The sequence below is a fragment of the Saccopteryx leptura genome, chromosome 6 (assembly GCF_036850995.1).
Source record: "Saccopteryx leptura isolate mSacLep1 chromosome 6, mSacLep1_pri_phased_curated, whole genome shotgun sequence".
In the NCBI taxonomy this organism is placed as follows: Eukaryota; Metazoa; Chordata; class Mammalia; order Chiroptera; family Emballonuridae; genus Saccopteryx; species Saccopteryx leptura.
Window position 1 is genome coordinate 93,770,121 of NC_089508.1, and position 16,411 is coordinate 93,786,531.

The 16,411-nt window shown below is 53.5% G+C and overlaps 1 protein-coding gene across 1 annotated transcript; it reads right to left on the minus strand.

Moving 5' to 3' along the window:
* Positions 1-1,272: 1,272 nt before the first annotated feature.
* TGM1 (transglutaminase 1) lies at positions 1,273-15,247 on the minus strand. Its single transcript, XM_066342115.1, has 15 exons — positions 15,112-15,247; positions 14,083-14,394; positions 13,752-13,940; positions 12,539-12,787; positions 12,029-12,147; positions 11,793-11,900; positions 11,233-11,407; positions 10,687-10,825; positions 10,453-10,556; positions 8,263-8,351; positions 7,607-7,760; positions 7,223-7,504; positions 6,939-7,099; positions 6,450-6,586; positions 1,273-1,660 (listed from the first exon to the last, which is right to left on the minus strand). The coding sequence occupies exons 2-15, from the start codon at positions 14,390-14,392 to the stop codon at positions 1,432-1,434; spliced, it is 2,445 nt and encodes an 814-aa protein (XP_066198212.1). The 5' UTR covers positions 14,393-14,394; positions 15,112-15,247; the 3' UTR covers positions 1,273-1,431.
* Positions 15,248-16,411: the final 1,164 nt, after the last annotated feature.

A 16,411-nucleotide genomic window follows, 5' to 3' on the forward strand; every position in this document is an offset into this window, starting at 1 on the left:
ATTGACACAATCGAATTCATCTGCTCGTTCTGGCTGCTGTGTGAAGAGCAGAGTATCAAAGGGCAAGAGCGGGCGGGGATACGATTAGGAAGCAGGTGCAGCAATCCGGGTGAGGAATGAAGGCAGCTCGACAGCATGGTAGCTGCAGAGGTGATGAGGAGCAGTCAGGGTCTGGATGCACAGGAGTGGGAGATAGAACCTCCAAGATTTGCTGACAGACTGAATGTGGGATGTAAGAGAAAGAAAAAAGTAAAGAACAACTCCAAGACTTTGGGCCCAAGAAACTGGAAAGATAGAGTTGTCGTTTACTGATACAGGGGAAGCTGCAGGAGGATGTGCCAGAAGACCTCAGAGGTTTGATCTTACACATATTTTGCTTAGTGGGTGTGTCTATGAAACACCCAGTAGAGATGATTGAGAAGGCTGCAAATATACAAGTTTGAGGGTCAATGAAAACAGATACAATTCTGGGAGCCAGTGGTCCTTAAAACCATGACTGGCAGAACTCACCTAGGCGGAGCGGAACTGGGAGAGAGGGAGCCTGGAGTCATTTCAGCACCCCACGGCTGAACAGAGATGGAGGCGCCATCCCAGGAGACAGAGAAGGGCAGCCAGACTCAGGAGGACCGGGAGGGTGGCTTGGAAGTGAAGACTGTCATCCAGTCTTTAAACGCGATGTTTTCAACCAATATTTAATTCTGGGAGAAAATGCTCACCACAGGTTACTTAGGGTGAAAAGCAGTATATGAACTACAATGTTAACAGTTCTTTTCTGTACATGGTAGTGGTTGAGTTTTATTGCTATTTTCTTTACAGTTTTCAGTATTCTTTTAATTTTCAACTCTGAATGAATATTTTATAAAAATTTGTACATAAGGGTATTTGAAAATCAACAATGCAAAGTGGCTTTTGCTGCTCAGAGGACTCTAGCCTATTCCTACCCCAACCATGTGCCCACAAACAGGGATTTAGGCCCTTCTCTCACAGTGGGCGCCATGGAAGGGGGCAGTCCCACCCCAACCCAGGGGGCTTCAAAAGAGCTTTGGTCAATAGAAGCACCCTAGGGGGGGGGAGACTGGGCAGATGAGTACTGGAGGCTGTCCTGATGCTTAGTAGGCCTGATCTCAGGAGCCCCTGAGCTTGTATCATTGGACCTGCCAGTCATGCTTCTCAGAACCAGGGGTGCCAGAAATACCATGTGCATCCCTCAGACAGAGAGTAGGTTCGCATTGTTTGGCCCAGCATGGACTGACAGATAGACAGAACAGCAGCTTCATTAAAAAACAGTTTATTAGCTTCTGAGCTGCCCAGTGCAAATGAAGAGAGGTTCCCTTCCCAGTGGAGCCCCGGGGAGCCGCTCCACTGTAGACCCCTGTCCTGAGGCAGTGTCCTTGTTCATCTGACTCCAGTTCCATGGCTCCCGGCCCAGGACTAAGCCCCACCTCGAGAAGCCATAGGAATGGTCTCTCCTGAGAGACTGTTTTCTCCAGCATCTGAGAAGATGCCCCTGCTCCCGGAGGCTGGGGCCACGTCCACCTGGATGACGCCGTGCACCTGGGAGAGCTGTGGGCTGTCCAAGCTGGCGATGAGCTGGCGGGGGCCGGGTCGCACAGGCACGAACGTCTGGCGCAGAGTCACTGTCTCGTTGCCCCCAATGTCCCTGTGGGCAGAGACAGGGTCAAGGGCCTGGGGTGACTGGGGGTGGAGTGGGGAGTAAGGACTGATGAGGCAGCCCGGAAAGAAGGAGCAGAAGGTGGAGCCCCTCAGGCATTTCTGGGCTCAGCTGGAATTCCCACACCAAGGACCAGGACAAAGCCTGAGTCCCAGGGCCACCTCTACATTGCAAGATCAGCAGTCACCCACACAGCTGCCTAAGCTAGAAATCTCCCAGTCATCCAGGACTCCTCCTTCCTCTCCCACAAACACCTGAACAAAACTGATGCGCCGCCTCCCCCTCATCTCCATTGCCACCTGCTGCCTAGTCAGACCACCCCCACCCCACTTGAGGTTTCCAAGACCAAGTGAACTTCAAGTGGAGACTTTGGGGCTCAACGCTGTATTGCCAAATACTTTCAATATTGCCAAGAAAAGAAGTGGAGGAAAATTATCTTCTACAACAATCATTTTTCAAAGAAGGAACTTTTTTTTTTTTTTTTTTACAGAGACAGAGAGAGAGTCAGAGAGAGGGATAGATAGGGACAGACAGACAGGAACGGAGAGAGATGAGAAGCATCAATCATTAGTTTTTCGTTGTGACACCTTAGTTGTTCATTGATTGCTTTCTCATATGTGCCTTGACTGCAGGCCTTCAGCAGACCGAGTAACCCCTTGCTCAAGCCAGGGGCCTTGGTCCAAGCTGGTGAGCTTTGCTCAAACCAGATGAACCCGCGCTTAAGCTGGCGACCTCAGGGTCTCGAACCTGGGTCCTTTGCATCCCAGTCTGATGCTCTATCCACTGCGCCACCGCCTGGTCAGGCAAGAAGGAACATTTTAATACTCTAAAACATTGCTAAAATGTTTTCTCAGAAAAAAAAAGAAAAATCCTTCCCAAGAATAGACAGTCAGCACATTCACACTGACATACATGTTTGTATGTATGTGACACACACACGCACGCACGCACACACACTTACTTCAGTGCCTTTATTTTCTCCTTTCTTCATGGGTCTCTGAAAATCTATTGCCAGACCACACCTCTGGGAATCATAGTCTCACCAGCCTTCTAACCGGCCTGCTTGCCTCCAATCTTATTTTTCCATTCTATTCTCTAACCACTGACTCCAGTTCCATGGCTCCTGGCCCAGGAACTGGACCCTTTAAGGGCTTGGCTTCCTTGATGCTTATGGAACGAGACTGCAGCTCCTGAACCCGACACACAGGCTCATTCTGACTCAGGCTGCCTGCCTGCACAGCCTCCTCATCCCCCATCATTCCTCCTGCCCACCAGCTAAGATGAGCTCCTTCTTTTCGGTGAACTCACCTCCTTTTTCATGCTTTACCCTGGCTGCCTGTGCAGGCTCACACCACCTCACATCTCCTTTGCGCACCTCCTGCCCATAGGAAAATGAATGTGGCCTCTCCTTGAGCTCCTCCAGCAATCTGCACTTGCACTTTGCACACTGAACATGACTGTATTTATATAGATTGCACCCGCTCATGCCTGTTTGCATCTATGCTTTCCTGCCTCTGCCTCCCTTACCTTTGGCCCCCTACTCAATGCAAACCTGCCGCAGGGACCCTCTCTGGAGCCATTCCCTGTGCAGACACCTCAGTCCCCAAGGGAATGAACCAACACCTCAACTTTGAGGATGAGCTGCTCTTGGGGCAAAACACTTAGCTTGGAGCCTGCTTGCAAGCGGCATCCCTGGACCACCTGTGCTCCTTTTCTATGACTGTTAGCTCTGTGGTTTAGGACAAGTTACTGAACTTCTCTGATTTTCACTTTTCTGTTCTGTAAAATGGAAGTGAATATAAAATAAGGGGATGGGGTCAGATGGTTTTGAAGGTGCCTCCAGGCTCCATGAAGGAGGGAGCAGGGGGAGGCAGGGAGATATATGAAGGCTAACTGTTAAGGTATAGGCTTAATTGCTAGACTTCCCATCATAACAGATAACTAGAAATTAAGTCTATAATTTTTCAAGTAGGCTATACTCTGGCTGGTTACAAATTTGTGTTTTTAACTTTTGCCCACTTTTCCACAGTTACACAGTTAAACTCATTTAGATTCAGACCAGGCTTGAACAGTCAACCTGACCTATACTATAATCAAACTGTACTATTTCAGAACCTGGCCTTTATTCATAACAGTATTTCCAAGAGAAACTGCTTTCCAGGTTCCAGCATGGGATGCCAAGATCTCTCCCTGCCTTAGTGTCAGATGAGACCTTTGCCAACCCCTGTTTGTGAATTTAAGCTGAGTGCATCAGCTGCTAAAGCTGGAATGTTTCTGTTACCACGAGTGCAGCCAATGAAACCAACTCCCTGACAAGGTCACTAGAACTTAGACATACAAAATCAGCATTGTCATTGCTGGCCGGGTAGCTCAGTTGGTTACAGCATCATCCACATATGCCAAAATTGGATCACTGGTCAGGGCACATATAATAATCAACCAGTGGATGCATGAATGAGTGGAACAAGTTGATGTTTTTCTCTCTCTCCCTTTCCTTCTCTACATCAATCAATAAAAAATTTAAAAAACTATTAGAAAATAAAAACACCCCAAAACAAAATTGACATTGTCTTTCAATACTGTATTTGTTCAACCATGTTGCCAGTGCTTGGAACATTTTTTAAAACTTCTCTTGGCTTTTTCTCCAGAGTCCCTGAAAGTCACACACACACAATGAGCACCCGGGCACACACGCATATCCTGTCCCTCCTTTACAGCAAAGCTTCACCTCTGCTTGAAAAGGCATCGCTCCCTACCTTGTTTGCCCACCTTATTAATTAGTCTTCGCTCTAGATGAGTTCAGGCTGTATCCCCAATATCAAATGCATCCCCAGGAAGGCCACCCTAGGGACACGCTAGAGAATATGGTTCAGGCTCTGGGGGGAATTCCTGAGAAGGGTTTGGAACAGACTCTCAGCCTCTCCTGGTGACTGGTTTGGTGGTGACAACAGCCATCTGGAGGAGTAGGTTCTGGAATGTTTATTAAATGGCTAGTCACCACACTAGGTGGCACACCTTATGCTCTAATGGGGTTCCATACCACAGCCTTTGATGTGCAAAAGGGAGCAAAGTAACACCCAGCTTGGAATCCAATACATCTGTACCAACCGCCCAGGGACTTCCCCCTGGGCTTTCAATTGTCCTGGTGGCCCTGGCCTGGGCTGGCAGCAGCTGAGGAGCCACAGGATGTCCAAAGAGAACCTGCCTTGAGAAACCATCATCCAACCCTCTCATGTACTGGTGGGGAGATTGGGGTCTTTAAGTGAAAAGGGGGATTACTACGAGCCCGCAGCTGAAGGGAGGGGACAGGCCTCCACGCTCAGTTCAGTGGTCCCCTCCTTACTCCCACGCTGGGGCAGGACTCGGGTCGGGCAGAGCTGCTGAGGGGAGTCCAGCTCTGTGTCCCCTTAAGAACAGGAGAACCTCCCTCCATCCTTTGCAGGAGAGAGACACCTGCAGGGGGAGCTATTTGGGAGTCTCCTTTCCACTTTCTAAGCTGCCAGAGACTCAGACTCTCGCAGGGAGGCAAAGGGAAAGCACTCCTTTGTGACAGATGACATCATCCAGGGGTCAGCCGGGGCAAAGATCAGGAAAACAACCTTTCAGCTTTGACCTGTTGGCAAAAGTGGAGGCCCCCACCAGGCAGAGCCTGTTGTGACTGTGTGTGTGTGCGGTGGTGGTACTTACTGGGCAGGATGAACAGGGACCCTCCGCTTTTCCCGCAACCCAGCCTCTCCACCCGGGCCATCACTTTCCCCCAGACTCTCTTTGTCTAAAGAAGAAAACACATGCCCCTGTCCCCAGAACACTAATCCTAAATGTCAGCCTTGGCCTTCCCTGCTTTCCCTCTGTGCTGCTCCTGAGGAGAGACGGGCAGCTTGTGTGGGTCTGCATCAGAGGTGACAGCGCAGGCCCAGGAACCCAAACACTGAGGGAGGCCCTCACACAGACTCGCCTGGTCCCAGATCAGACCCAGGTGGCCCGGTCCGGGCCCGAGGTGCAGGGACCCCTCCTCTGGAACTGCTGCTCAGCCCTCCTGGTACAACCAAGCAACAGGCTTGAGCATCTGTACACAGTGTGCGCCAAGCGGGAGGAGTAGTCTGGCCCTTATGAGCTGTGAGACCCTGTAAGACATGGCCATTAAGTTCCCCAGCTGTAAAGTGGGGGTGATGGTGGAAATACTCAAAATAACAACTCTCAACAGAGCACTAAGTTTGTGCCAAGCACTATGCTGAATGCTTGCACTTAATTCTCACAATGACTCTCAGAACCAAGTACTACTGTGAGCCCCATTTCACAGGTGAGAAAAAATGAGGCTCAGAGGAGATAAGTCACTTGCACAAGGGCACATAGCCAGTGTGATGAAGGAGGGACTTGATTCCAAAGCTTTGCTTTTAATTATCGGATGGTCTCTAATGTGCTTTAAAGGGTTTTTATGGTCCTCCCAAGTGAGAAAATATGCCTGAAAGCGCTTGGTCACCTCCTGAGCACTGGGCTAATGATTCCTGTGTGGAGTGTTAGCTCCCTAATGAGATGATAAGGCAGGGTGCGGGGACACAGCACAGCGCCACACACACACACGCAGCAGGTCTCCTTAAATGATGTTTGGACTGAACTGAGTCAGGAGGTATTGCTGGCTGGCTCCAAGCTGCTTTGTTGGACCCCGGTAGACGGTAGGAACCTAACCATCCTAACCAGTCTAGCCATCTTGACTGAGAGAGGAAGCAATGTGGGGCCCAGGGCAGCCCAGGAGGTGGCAAGGAGATGCCAGACTCACCCAACGTTGAGGATCTTGGGTCTCTGTAACCCGGAGCCCTCGAGCCGGAAGACAACATTGGTGAGGCGGACAGGCAGGGGGTTCTTGAAAACAATCTGTACTCCGCATTCCTGGCCAACTACAGCTGCTCCCAACAACTGAGAGAAAAAGAGGCCCATCCCCACATCAGAGACCCTGGCCAAATACAGAGGGTCATACACTGCACCAGAGAGGTATCAAAACCTCTCTGAGTTCCACATTTCTGCTCCTGAGTGGAGGCTCTGCATAAGCCAGAGAGGAAACTCGAAGCCACTCCTCACCCAAAGTCACCACAGAATCGGGGAGCTGAGATCTCGTTTTACAGAAGAGAAAACAGGTCTGAGAGCCTAGAGCCAATTTCTGACCTTTCCTCTTGGAACTGCTGATCAGACCAGCCTGTTCCTGACCTAGTGCCCTGTCCCCTTCGCCTCCAATGTCCCTCAGCCCTGCGCTCTAGCCAGCTGCCCTCACCGTGAGGGAGAGGTCAGGGGTGCGCAGACGGAAGGTGTGCTGCTTGGCCAGCACCTGCCCGTTCTCCTTCACATGGCCTGAGACGTTGAGCAGCATGGCTCCCTGGTCCACAAGGTGAGGCTGGTATTCCTTGTAGGCCACGGGCATGGTCACGCGGTCCGCTGGGGAGAAGAGACATGGTGTCACGGAGGCCTGCTTCCCCAGACATGGCCTCCCAGAATCTCCATGTCCGCAGCCCTGGTACCCAGCCATCCAGGGGGCAGGGCTGGGGAAGGAGCACTTACAGGCCCCTGGAGCCAGAACCACTTCCTTCTTGCTCTCCTTGAAGACAGACCCGGTGACACCGGTGTAGAAGGTGACTGAGAGGTAGAGGTGCAGCTTCACAGTGCGGCGGCTGCTGCCGCGATTGGTCAACACCACGCAGACTGTCAGGTCCTGCCCCATCACTGCGTCCTGGGCATCCACCTGTAGCGCCACATCCTCAGCTGAGTCCCGGGTGGCATACACATTGGGTTTGCTGCCATAAGAGGTTGCTGTCTCCACTGCCTTCCGCTCTGCTTCTGAGCCTGGGGGTTGAGGGTCAAGGGTAAGGGAACTGCTCCTCTGAGTGGGTGAAGAGCAGAAATATTTGGCATGGGCCTGAGCTGGCTGGGTTGGGGGGATGGTACCTTCTGGGTGTTTATAGATGTGAGTGATATCGTCCCGCATGTTGGAACCAATGGCCTTTGTGATAATGAGTGTGCCAATGGCCTTCTCCTCCACGTACACTATCTTGAAGCTTCCATCATCCTGTCGCTGCCAGTAAACCTTGTCACTGTTCACCTATTGGGAGAGGGTAAGGGGGTGTGAGCCAAGAGGTGAGTGAGCCACAGGGTCCAAGGTTGGACCTGACCCCAGCTACTTTCTCTTCTTGATCTTTGAAACAGCAGGGATGGTTAGGCCTAAAGGCTGGGAGGCTCCTGGCAGAGCCAAACAGAGATACTCTCCAAACTGAGCCAGATGAGGCGAGAGAACAGTGAGGCTGGTCTGGGAGACTCCTTGCAAAGCACTTTGGCATTAATAACAGTATCCTTTATGCTGGTTTGCAGACTTTATGACTTGTAAAGCTATTTCATACCCATTACTTCTTTTGATCCTGAGTGCAGGAAGCACGACAGCCATTATTATTACCTTTTACAATTGAGTAAACTAAGTCTCTTAGAATGACTTGCCCAAGGACACACAGCTGGTCCGTCAGCGGTGAAGTCAGGACCAGAGAACTCAGGACTATGCCAGTGCTTTGGCCCTCTAGACTGCTCAAGAGAGCACGTGGAAGAGTCCTCACCTCGGCAAAAATGAAGGGTGTATCATACTTCATGTAGACCAGGCCATTCTTGATGGACTGCACGGAGCAGGGCCCACAGCAGAAGATGCCTAGGGGAGTCAGGGCAGGATGAAGTGAGAGAGCCAAGGAGACCAAGGGGGACCCTTAGATCTGAGAGAAGCCCATCCATGCAGGCCTAGTGCCCACTGCCTTGGGCTTAGCAGCTACCCAGTCCAATCCAGGAAGGGCAGACAGAAGAGTGAAGTTCCACTTGGCCTCAGTCAGTGGGAGCAGGGGCAGGGCAAGCCTGGGGACAAGCTGCCTGTTAACCAAAGCGTTGACACACTCTTTTTTCATTGGCTGAAGTTGGATGTTGGCTGTCTGTGATCCTCAGAGGTCAGGACCCTCTACATCAAGACAAATCCAGATCCCGTGGTAACTCTGCTCACTGACTGGGAGATCAATGACACCATCGCCACCATTTCAGAAAGATCCAGAACAACCCCTCAGTTCTGCAGCTTACTGTGTTCTCTCTGTGGGGAGGTGGGAAGGGAACTGGTAGGAAATAGAATCATCATCATTCTCAGGAGGCTCTTTTAGAGGAGTTGGGCTGACAGGGAGAAGGTTGGGCAGGAGAGGGCACGGAACAGTAAGTGAGGGTCACAAATAGCAAAGAATCTTAGAAAACTCCTAGCACTACAATCTTCTTTAATAGATGGCGAAACTTGAGACTCAGAGAGGCACGGTAGATGCCAAGATCTCACACGATAGCTGGATACAATAGAGTGGAAGGAGCTAATATTACTATGGTCCAGGCATGTTGCTAGTCTCTAATATATGATTTCTCATTTGATCCTCCCAACCACCCTATATGGTTTGTCATATTATCCTCATATGGAAAACAAGAGCACCAAAGCCCAAAGTGCAAGGAACTTGCCCAGATTGACACATCTAAGGAGTAATCAAGCTGGAATCAAACCTGAGTCTGGCTGGCCGCAGAGCCCCTGCCTGGCGCCTACCCCACCACTTCCCAGAGTGGGGACCAGACTCAGTTCTCCCAGTGTCCCTGGGCCAGGCTTTTCCAGATCACAGGCATCTCTGGGTTGCACAACTCAGGGGCACTGTTCATAGAGATGATTGAGACGGAGGGGTCTGGTTAGAGACCAGAGGAGAAATGTAGGCTAGGTGCAGGCTCTCTGACCCAGGGTGATGAGAGGAGAGGCAGAAGAAAGGCGGCCTGAGGGGCGCAGGCTGGCTGCCTGGGTTGCAGTGCTAAGGTGGAAAGGGGAGGGACCAATTTGAGAAGAGAGCATATGGCAGGTCTAATGTTTGTGAATGTGTATTGTGGGAAAGAGACTAGTAGGTTGCTTTCTTCTTTGCCCCTATCTGAACCCTGATTTTTTTCTATACTGCACATATTACTCATAGTGAGCAGTGGAACAGATGGAGAGAACTCGGTGAGAGTGAGAATGTATGTCAAGAAGGGAGGGAGTCGAGGACTGGATTTGCTTTGCTTCTGACCTAATGTTCTGTGTCCCCGAGAAAGTCACTCCATCTCTTTGGGCCACCATTTCCCACGTGTCCCATAAGGGCTTGGAGTGGGTCCCAAACCCAGCTGATCTTCTGCGTCACCAGGGGGACTTTCAAATAGATAGATTCCTAGAATTTATCCCTAACATGTCTGATATGTCAGGTCTGTGGTGGGACCTAGACATCCACCTAAAACAAAACAAACCAAAACAAAAACCTCTTGGGAGAGAATATAAAATATTTACATTTTATGTTGTTCACGTCTATACTTTTTTTTCCTTTCAAGCATATATTACTTGTAATAATCACTTTAAAAAATTTTAAAACTACATAAATAAAAGGGTCTTTCAATGAATCATCTCCAGAATATGTAAGTAAAAAAGTACATGAGCGTAGTGGATTGGCTGGGGGAGAAAAACTCGTCACTCAATGCTCTTGAATCTTTTGACTTTTGACTCATCTGAGTACACTAACCATTATAAATAAATAAAATTTAGGCATATAGCTATGCAGAAAGATAAAACGAAATGAAAAACTGGCTGATACACCTGTTTCAAGAACCACGGGGTTAAAGGGCCTGGCTCTACGGCCCAGACCAGTGCTAACACTGGAGTTTGTTACCCAGGTTGGGGGTGGAGAAGTCAAAATGGGGTACAGGAACCAGGAAGTGCCCCGCCTCACCACTGCTGGTCTCCTGGGGTGTAGCATCCACAACCTGCCACCCATCAAAGCCTGAGGGCAGATCCGGCCTCTTCATCCAGCAGTCGTTCCACACGTGGAAGTTCCTGGACAGACACGGAGGGAGTGCAGAGTCTGAGCAGCCCATCCGGGGTGTCCCGGCGCCCCCTCAGTATCTAGGTCTCAGGTCACTGTTCTTGGCAGGGACGAGCAATCCAGCCCCGGCCCCAGACTCACCAAACAGAATCATGGTTCAGATGCTCGAGAGGCTTCATGTTTTCATCAAAGTAGATGTCCATAGTGAGGGACGTGTCTGTGTCATGTGCTGAGTTGAAGTTGGTGACAGTACGAGCGGCCAGGCCCAAGCAACGCAAAACTGCAGAGGACCCAGGGTTGGGGGCTCAGGGCCGAGAGCCAGGCAGTGTGGGGGGAGGCAGGTGAGGCATCAGGTGAGGAATAGCAGGAGGAGAAGGGAAACTGGGGTTGCCAAGCTGAGTCAGGGGTCACTAGGGTCAGGAGACCTTGGGGTCAGGGTGTGATGGGGGTTAAGAGAAGCCAGGCCATTTGCTGGCCTTGTCCTGCCTGTCTGCTCTCCCTCCCCTCCCCTAGGCTTCTCTCTGGTAGTTAACATTAATTAATGATAATTAAGGCCAGCCTACCATCCACCCCCACCTGCCCTTGCACTGTCGCCACAGCTGTGCCTGGCTCATGAAGGTGGAGCCTGCTTCCTTCCCTCCTCCTTGTAGGGCCCAGGCCACTCCTGTCTCCCAGTCCCCCCACTACCTGTGGTGGTCACACCGGCGAAGACCCAGCACTGGCCATAGGGGACAGAATAACCGGTGTGTAGGTAGCTGAGTAGAATCTCCACACTGCCCACCCACGCTGATGGATTTGTGCCTCGGGAGTAATCGCCAGACCAGTTCCCAATCAGGACCCCATTGTCATCCAAGGAGTTCACCTGCGCAGGACAGGATGGGAGGGGAGGAGTCGCAAAGCCCTGCAACCAGCTCTCACCCCTAAATGCCTCAGGAGTTAGCTGAGCCTCACCCACGCCTCCCAGAGCCACCTGCCCCTCACCCCCACTCCTGGTCTGACACAGGAATGTGAACCCTGGGTGTGCCAAGTATTGGGTTTGGCCTTACATTCCATAAGAGCTGGGACAGGAGCCAGGAAAGGTGGGGGGGGCAGGCAAGGGAGAGAAGAGGAGTGAGACCCCTTTCACAATACCCTTTGAAAGGGCAGGTCAGGGCTGGGGTCTTGGAAGAATCAGAAAGGCCAGGAGTGGAGGCCAGGGAGGCATCAGGCAGACACATAATAGGGCTCAGAGCCAGGGGGATGCTCACCATGGCAGAGATGACCCGGGAGACACTGACTGCATCCCCACGGCCTCCATACGGCATGCCCCGCCGGTCCAGGATGTACAGGCAGGCATCCAGCACCCCGTGGTCAAACTGGAAGGAGGGCAGAGGTGGCTGCAGCCCACCGTGACCAAGCTTGACCCCTAGGCCAGATCTTCTCCCCCACCCCACCCCACCCGCCTCTGGCTTCCCCGAGTGCATGTGGCCCTGGCCAGCTGTACCTGCCCATAGTTCCAGGTCCGCTCGCCAATCTGTGCTTCGGTCCCGTAGTAAATTCTCCCAGACTCATTAAGTACATACTCCTGCCGCCAATCCTCATGGTCCACGTACACGGTGTCCTCTGTGTTCCCCAAAAATACACATGCCTGGTTCCCTCCAGCCCTCCCCCTGGGCCCCACCTGCCTCTGGGCCAATTCTTCAGGATTCGTGTCCCCAGGGAAGGACAGGGACATATCCAACCTGAGTGCACTGCTCCCAGGAAGGATGGAGGGAGCACGTCAGAGATGGTGGGAGGAGAGCAGCTGTAACCAGGGCCCTTCACCAGGGGAGGTGAAGTTGTGTGGCCTTGAGGTGGTCATCTTTCAACATAGGGCCTGGATGCCCTCACCTGGACAGTGGGAGCTGGGCTTCTCCTAGGGCCAGGCACCGAGGCACTTAGCTGGCTGCTAGGACAGGAGACCTGCCCGCCTCCTCTCCTGTCTACTCCCCGCTCCTGACTCCAGCAGGCTCACCTGGGCACCAGGGATTGAAGAGGATGTAGATCTCATTGTGGGGTTCGAAGGGCAGCAGGAATTCACCGGCCTCTGAGTGCGTGCGGACTGTGAACTGGAACTTGCCGATGATGGCGTTGGGGGAGGTGTGGACCCGCAGGTTCAGGTTCTGCCCACTGGCCTTGGTCACCTGGGCCTTCCAGCCTCCACTGCCCCCCTTGCCCACTGGGATGATCACGTGGGTGCCCTTGCCCACCTCGGGGTTGTTTCCTGGAGTGGGGAAAGCAGCAATTAGCTCATGAGGCCTCCCTGAGGTAGGGGGGATGGAGCCTTAGACTTCCCCCAGCCCCACCCAGAACGTGTATGAGCCAGTGTGCGTGTGTCCCTGAGTTGGGCCATCGCCTTACAGTCTGAGAGCAGCTCTGTCCCCGCCCGGTGCTTGCCCACATGCCAGGGCAGAGACCCAGTCCAACGTCCCAAACCTGTTCCCCTGACACTGAACTCAAAAGTGGGCAGGAGAGACCAGGCCACCATCACCCTCTGCCTGAGTGACTGTCCCAGCTCCTGGAACAGCAACTAGAAAAGCAAAGCTGCCCTGGCTGGGTCCAGATGGTCCCCCTCATGCGAAAGGGCAATCCAGACCCCGAAGGCCAACAATGCCTGCTCCCTGGGTTGCTGGTTCCAGAGCCCAGCGCATCCCTGGTGGAGGTGGAGGGGTACCTGGGAAATGAGAGGCAGGCTCGGTAAGGCCGGGTCCTAATCAGAGGGTATGAGGAGTCGCCCGCCCCCGGCAGCAGGGTAATCACCAGCCTGCACAGTCGACGGCCACCAAGCAACGCGGCGAGGGAGGCACCTGCCCTGAGCCATGGGGACACAGGAAACAGAGACAGAGCTGGACAGAGAGAGAAGAGAGATCCAGCCACACTCTGGAGAAGGAGAGGAAACCCAGAAAGAAAGACACAGACGCAGCAACACTGAAGCAAGCCCCCGAGGAGAAAGAATACTGAGACAGATGTCCCTGGAGGTTTGAAGGGGTGAGCTTAGGAAAATGGGGACAGCAAGATTCTCCTTGAGATACACCCCTAGGGACACACACTTGCCCCTGCCTATCCGGCAGAGGTTGAGGAGTGAATGAGGGAGGAGCCCGAAGACTTCCCTCTGACCAGGGCTGGGAGGCCTGCTAGACATCCCCCCTGCCCGAGTTTTCATCCTTCCCACTACAGGCCCCACTGACCAATGTGCAGTTCCAGGGTGACACGATCAGAGGACTCGTAGGGCCGAGACAGGAAGAGGACCATGTGGAAAGGCTGCCCACGGCGCAGAATCAGCTCATCATACTCGAACTCATCTGTGTGGTGCGCTCGGCGGTTCTGGTCCGAGCGTGAACTCAGTAGATCCACACCGGTCACCACCAGCATGCCCTCTGCAAAGCAGCGGCTCTGGTCAGTGAATACCCCGTGGGGAGCCCAGGTCCCTACTGTTAGCCTCGCAGGCCTCCAGACCCGCTAGGATGAGTCTCCAGTAAGGCCTTTTGGCTTCAGCTAAGGTAGACAGGCCAGCCTCACCTCGGATGGCGCCATCTCCAGCTGCGTTCACACCACTGCCCCGTGAGTTAGGCCTGCGGGAGTCTGAGCCCCGGGAGTCAGGTCTTCTGCGCCCAGAGCTGGACCCTCGGACACTGTGGGGCTCAGCCCCCCAGTCATCATCTGCCCCACTCCTGCAGGAGCAGCAGGCACAGCAGCGAGCCCAGAAGGAACGGCTCCCTCTGTGCGACCGTCTGTCCGGCTCCGGCTCTGGCTCCGGGGAGGGTGTGGAGGGAGGCTGCCAGGGGTTCCCGCCCCAGCGGCCCATGTCTGAACGAAGACCATCCATCATGTCTGTGTGGAAGAGGCAGGGAGGCTCTGGTCACTCTACCAGACTTTCTTTACCCAGGACACCCCAGCCAACCCAACCAGCCCTGCCAGAAACCCTCCCTTCAGAGAGCTGATTTGGTCCCAGCCAGATGATGGAGATGCTCTTATCTTGATCCAGAAGACTCCCTGAGCACTCCTTTCAGACTTACCCAGAGAGACCTCCCACCCTGCAGAGGAGAGTCCTCCCTTCTCACCCCCAGACTGACATCCACCAAAGCAGATGCCCGGGAAGACGCCTGCTCAAGGACCCATCCCAGAAAATGCATGGACACTTTTCACAGCTTCAAGACCCAGCTGCAAAGACCACTCCATCCGTCTTGCTTCCTACACCTGCCTGCTCCTCAGTCAGATGGAGGTCGATGAGCCGACCACTTTTAGGACCCACTTCTTAGCAGAGATTCCCCACCCAAGGCTCCTTGCAAAAGACAGGCAAGGGACATATGGGACTTGGGGTCCTTGGCAATCCCCATGTCGGGTCAAACCCGGCACAGAGCATGGGGAGGGGCTGCTGCCCATTCTGGAGCCCACGCTCCCACCGCAGCAGGACGCGGCACAGAGGCAGCTTCCTGGGCCCGCAGGCTCGGGCTGGCCCGCACCCCACCCTGCTGGGGCCGGGTCTGGACATGCGGCTTTAGACTGTTTCGTGGGGCTCAGGACCTCAGAGCCCGTCAGGCCCTTTACCTGCGGCGGTGCTGGCCAGGGCAGTGCGGAGTCGTGCAGAGTCGCGCTCCGGGTGGAACAGGTCAGGCCTGATGGCACAGGACCTGATGGGCCGGACGCCGCAGCACAAATGGAAGGTGTGGGGCGGGCGGGTTAAGTGGTTTATGAAGGGGGGGCGGGGGGGGGGCGGGGCAGCTGCCAAAAAAGTTAAGCTTGGTTGCTCCATCACCTTCAGGGCAAGAGGCCTGGCTCCCAGAGGCTGTCACCATAGGTAGGTGTCCCAGGGGACAGCTGTGATTGGCTCCAGCCACCCGCAACCAGGAACATGAGCGGTAGGAAATGAATGGATTTTAATACATGAGAATGTTTTATATTTTTAACATTATTATTTTTTTTATTAAAGATTCCTGCCAGACTGTGTGCTTAAGGAGCCCCTATCCTGAAGGCAAGGGGACAGGGAGCTCCTTCACCTCTGTTGCCAAACTCAGACTGCCTGCCTGTGGTCTCACAGGCCCCTGCAGATGGGCTCGCACGCAGCCCAGGGCAGGCTCAGCCCTGTGAAACTGGCCTGGTCCTGGTCCTAATCCTGCCTAGGGAGGTCCCTGAATCCCAAGGTGCAGACTGGTGACATCAGCAATCTGGCCCTCAGACAGGCTCCACCAGCCAACCCATGACCTGCCGGCTCTACCAGATCCTCTGACCCCTCCTCCCTCCATGCATCCCTCCCCATCCTCCAGCTGCTCCACAGTCCCTGGTAAGAGTGAACAGCCCACAACTTTCCATATACCTCCAAGTTTGGGGTAGGGGAGTGGTCAGAGTAGAAGCAATCCCTGTTTTCTCCCCCCAGCCGTGGGGTTTGGGGGAAGCTGAGGCGTGGTTAGAACTGAGGTCTCCGTCCCAGGCTGCAGAGCACCCCCCCCCCACGCACACACACACACTTTCAGGAGTGTCTGGTCAGCCAGAATACTGGGTTGTTCAACCTGGAATTCTTCCTGGAAATCCTGACCAACCGGCTCCAGGCACCTGCTCCGTGTGCATCCCAACTCCACCCTGGCATAGGGAAACACGAGGATGCTGCCACGGAGAGAACACCAAGGTAAACAGGAGGCCAGGCATTTCAGGGAGGCTTTCTTGGGAGTTCTGCAGGAAGTTTGGGGCCCCATTCTTAGGGCATCTTCCCTCTATCCCACGGGTATCCCAGCTCTGCCCACTGGCCACTGAACAGAAGGCAGTGAAAACAGGGTTGGAAAGGAGACATAGGAAGCTGATTAAGGAGAGGCTAAGTTTGATGATACATCAGGCAGGGAGGTGACTCAGGGAG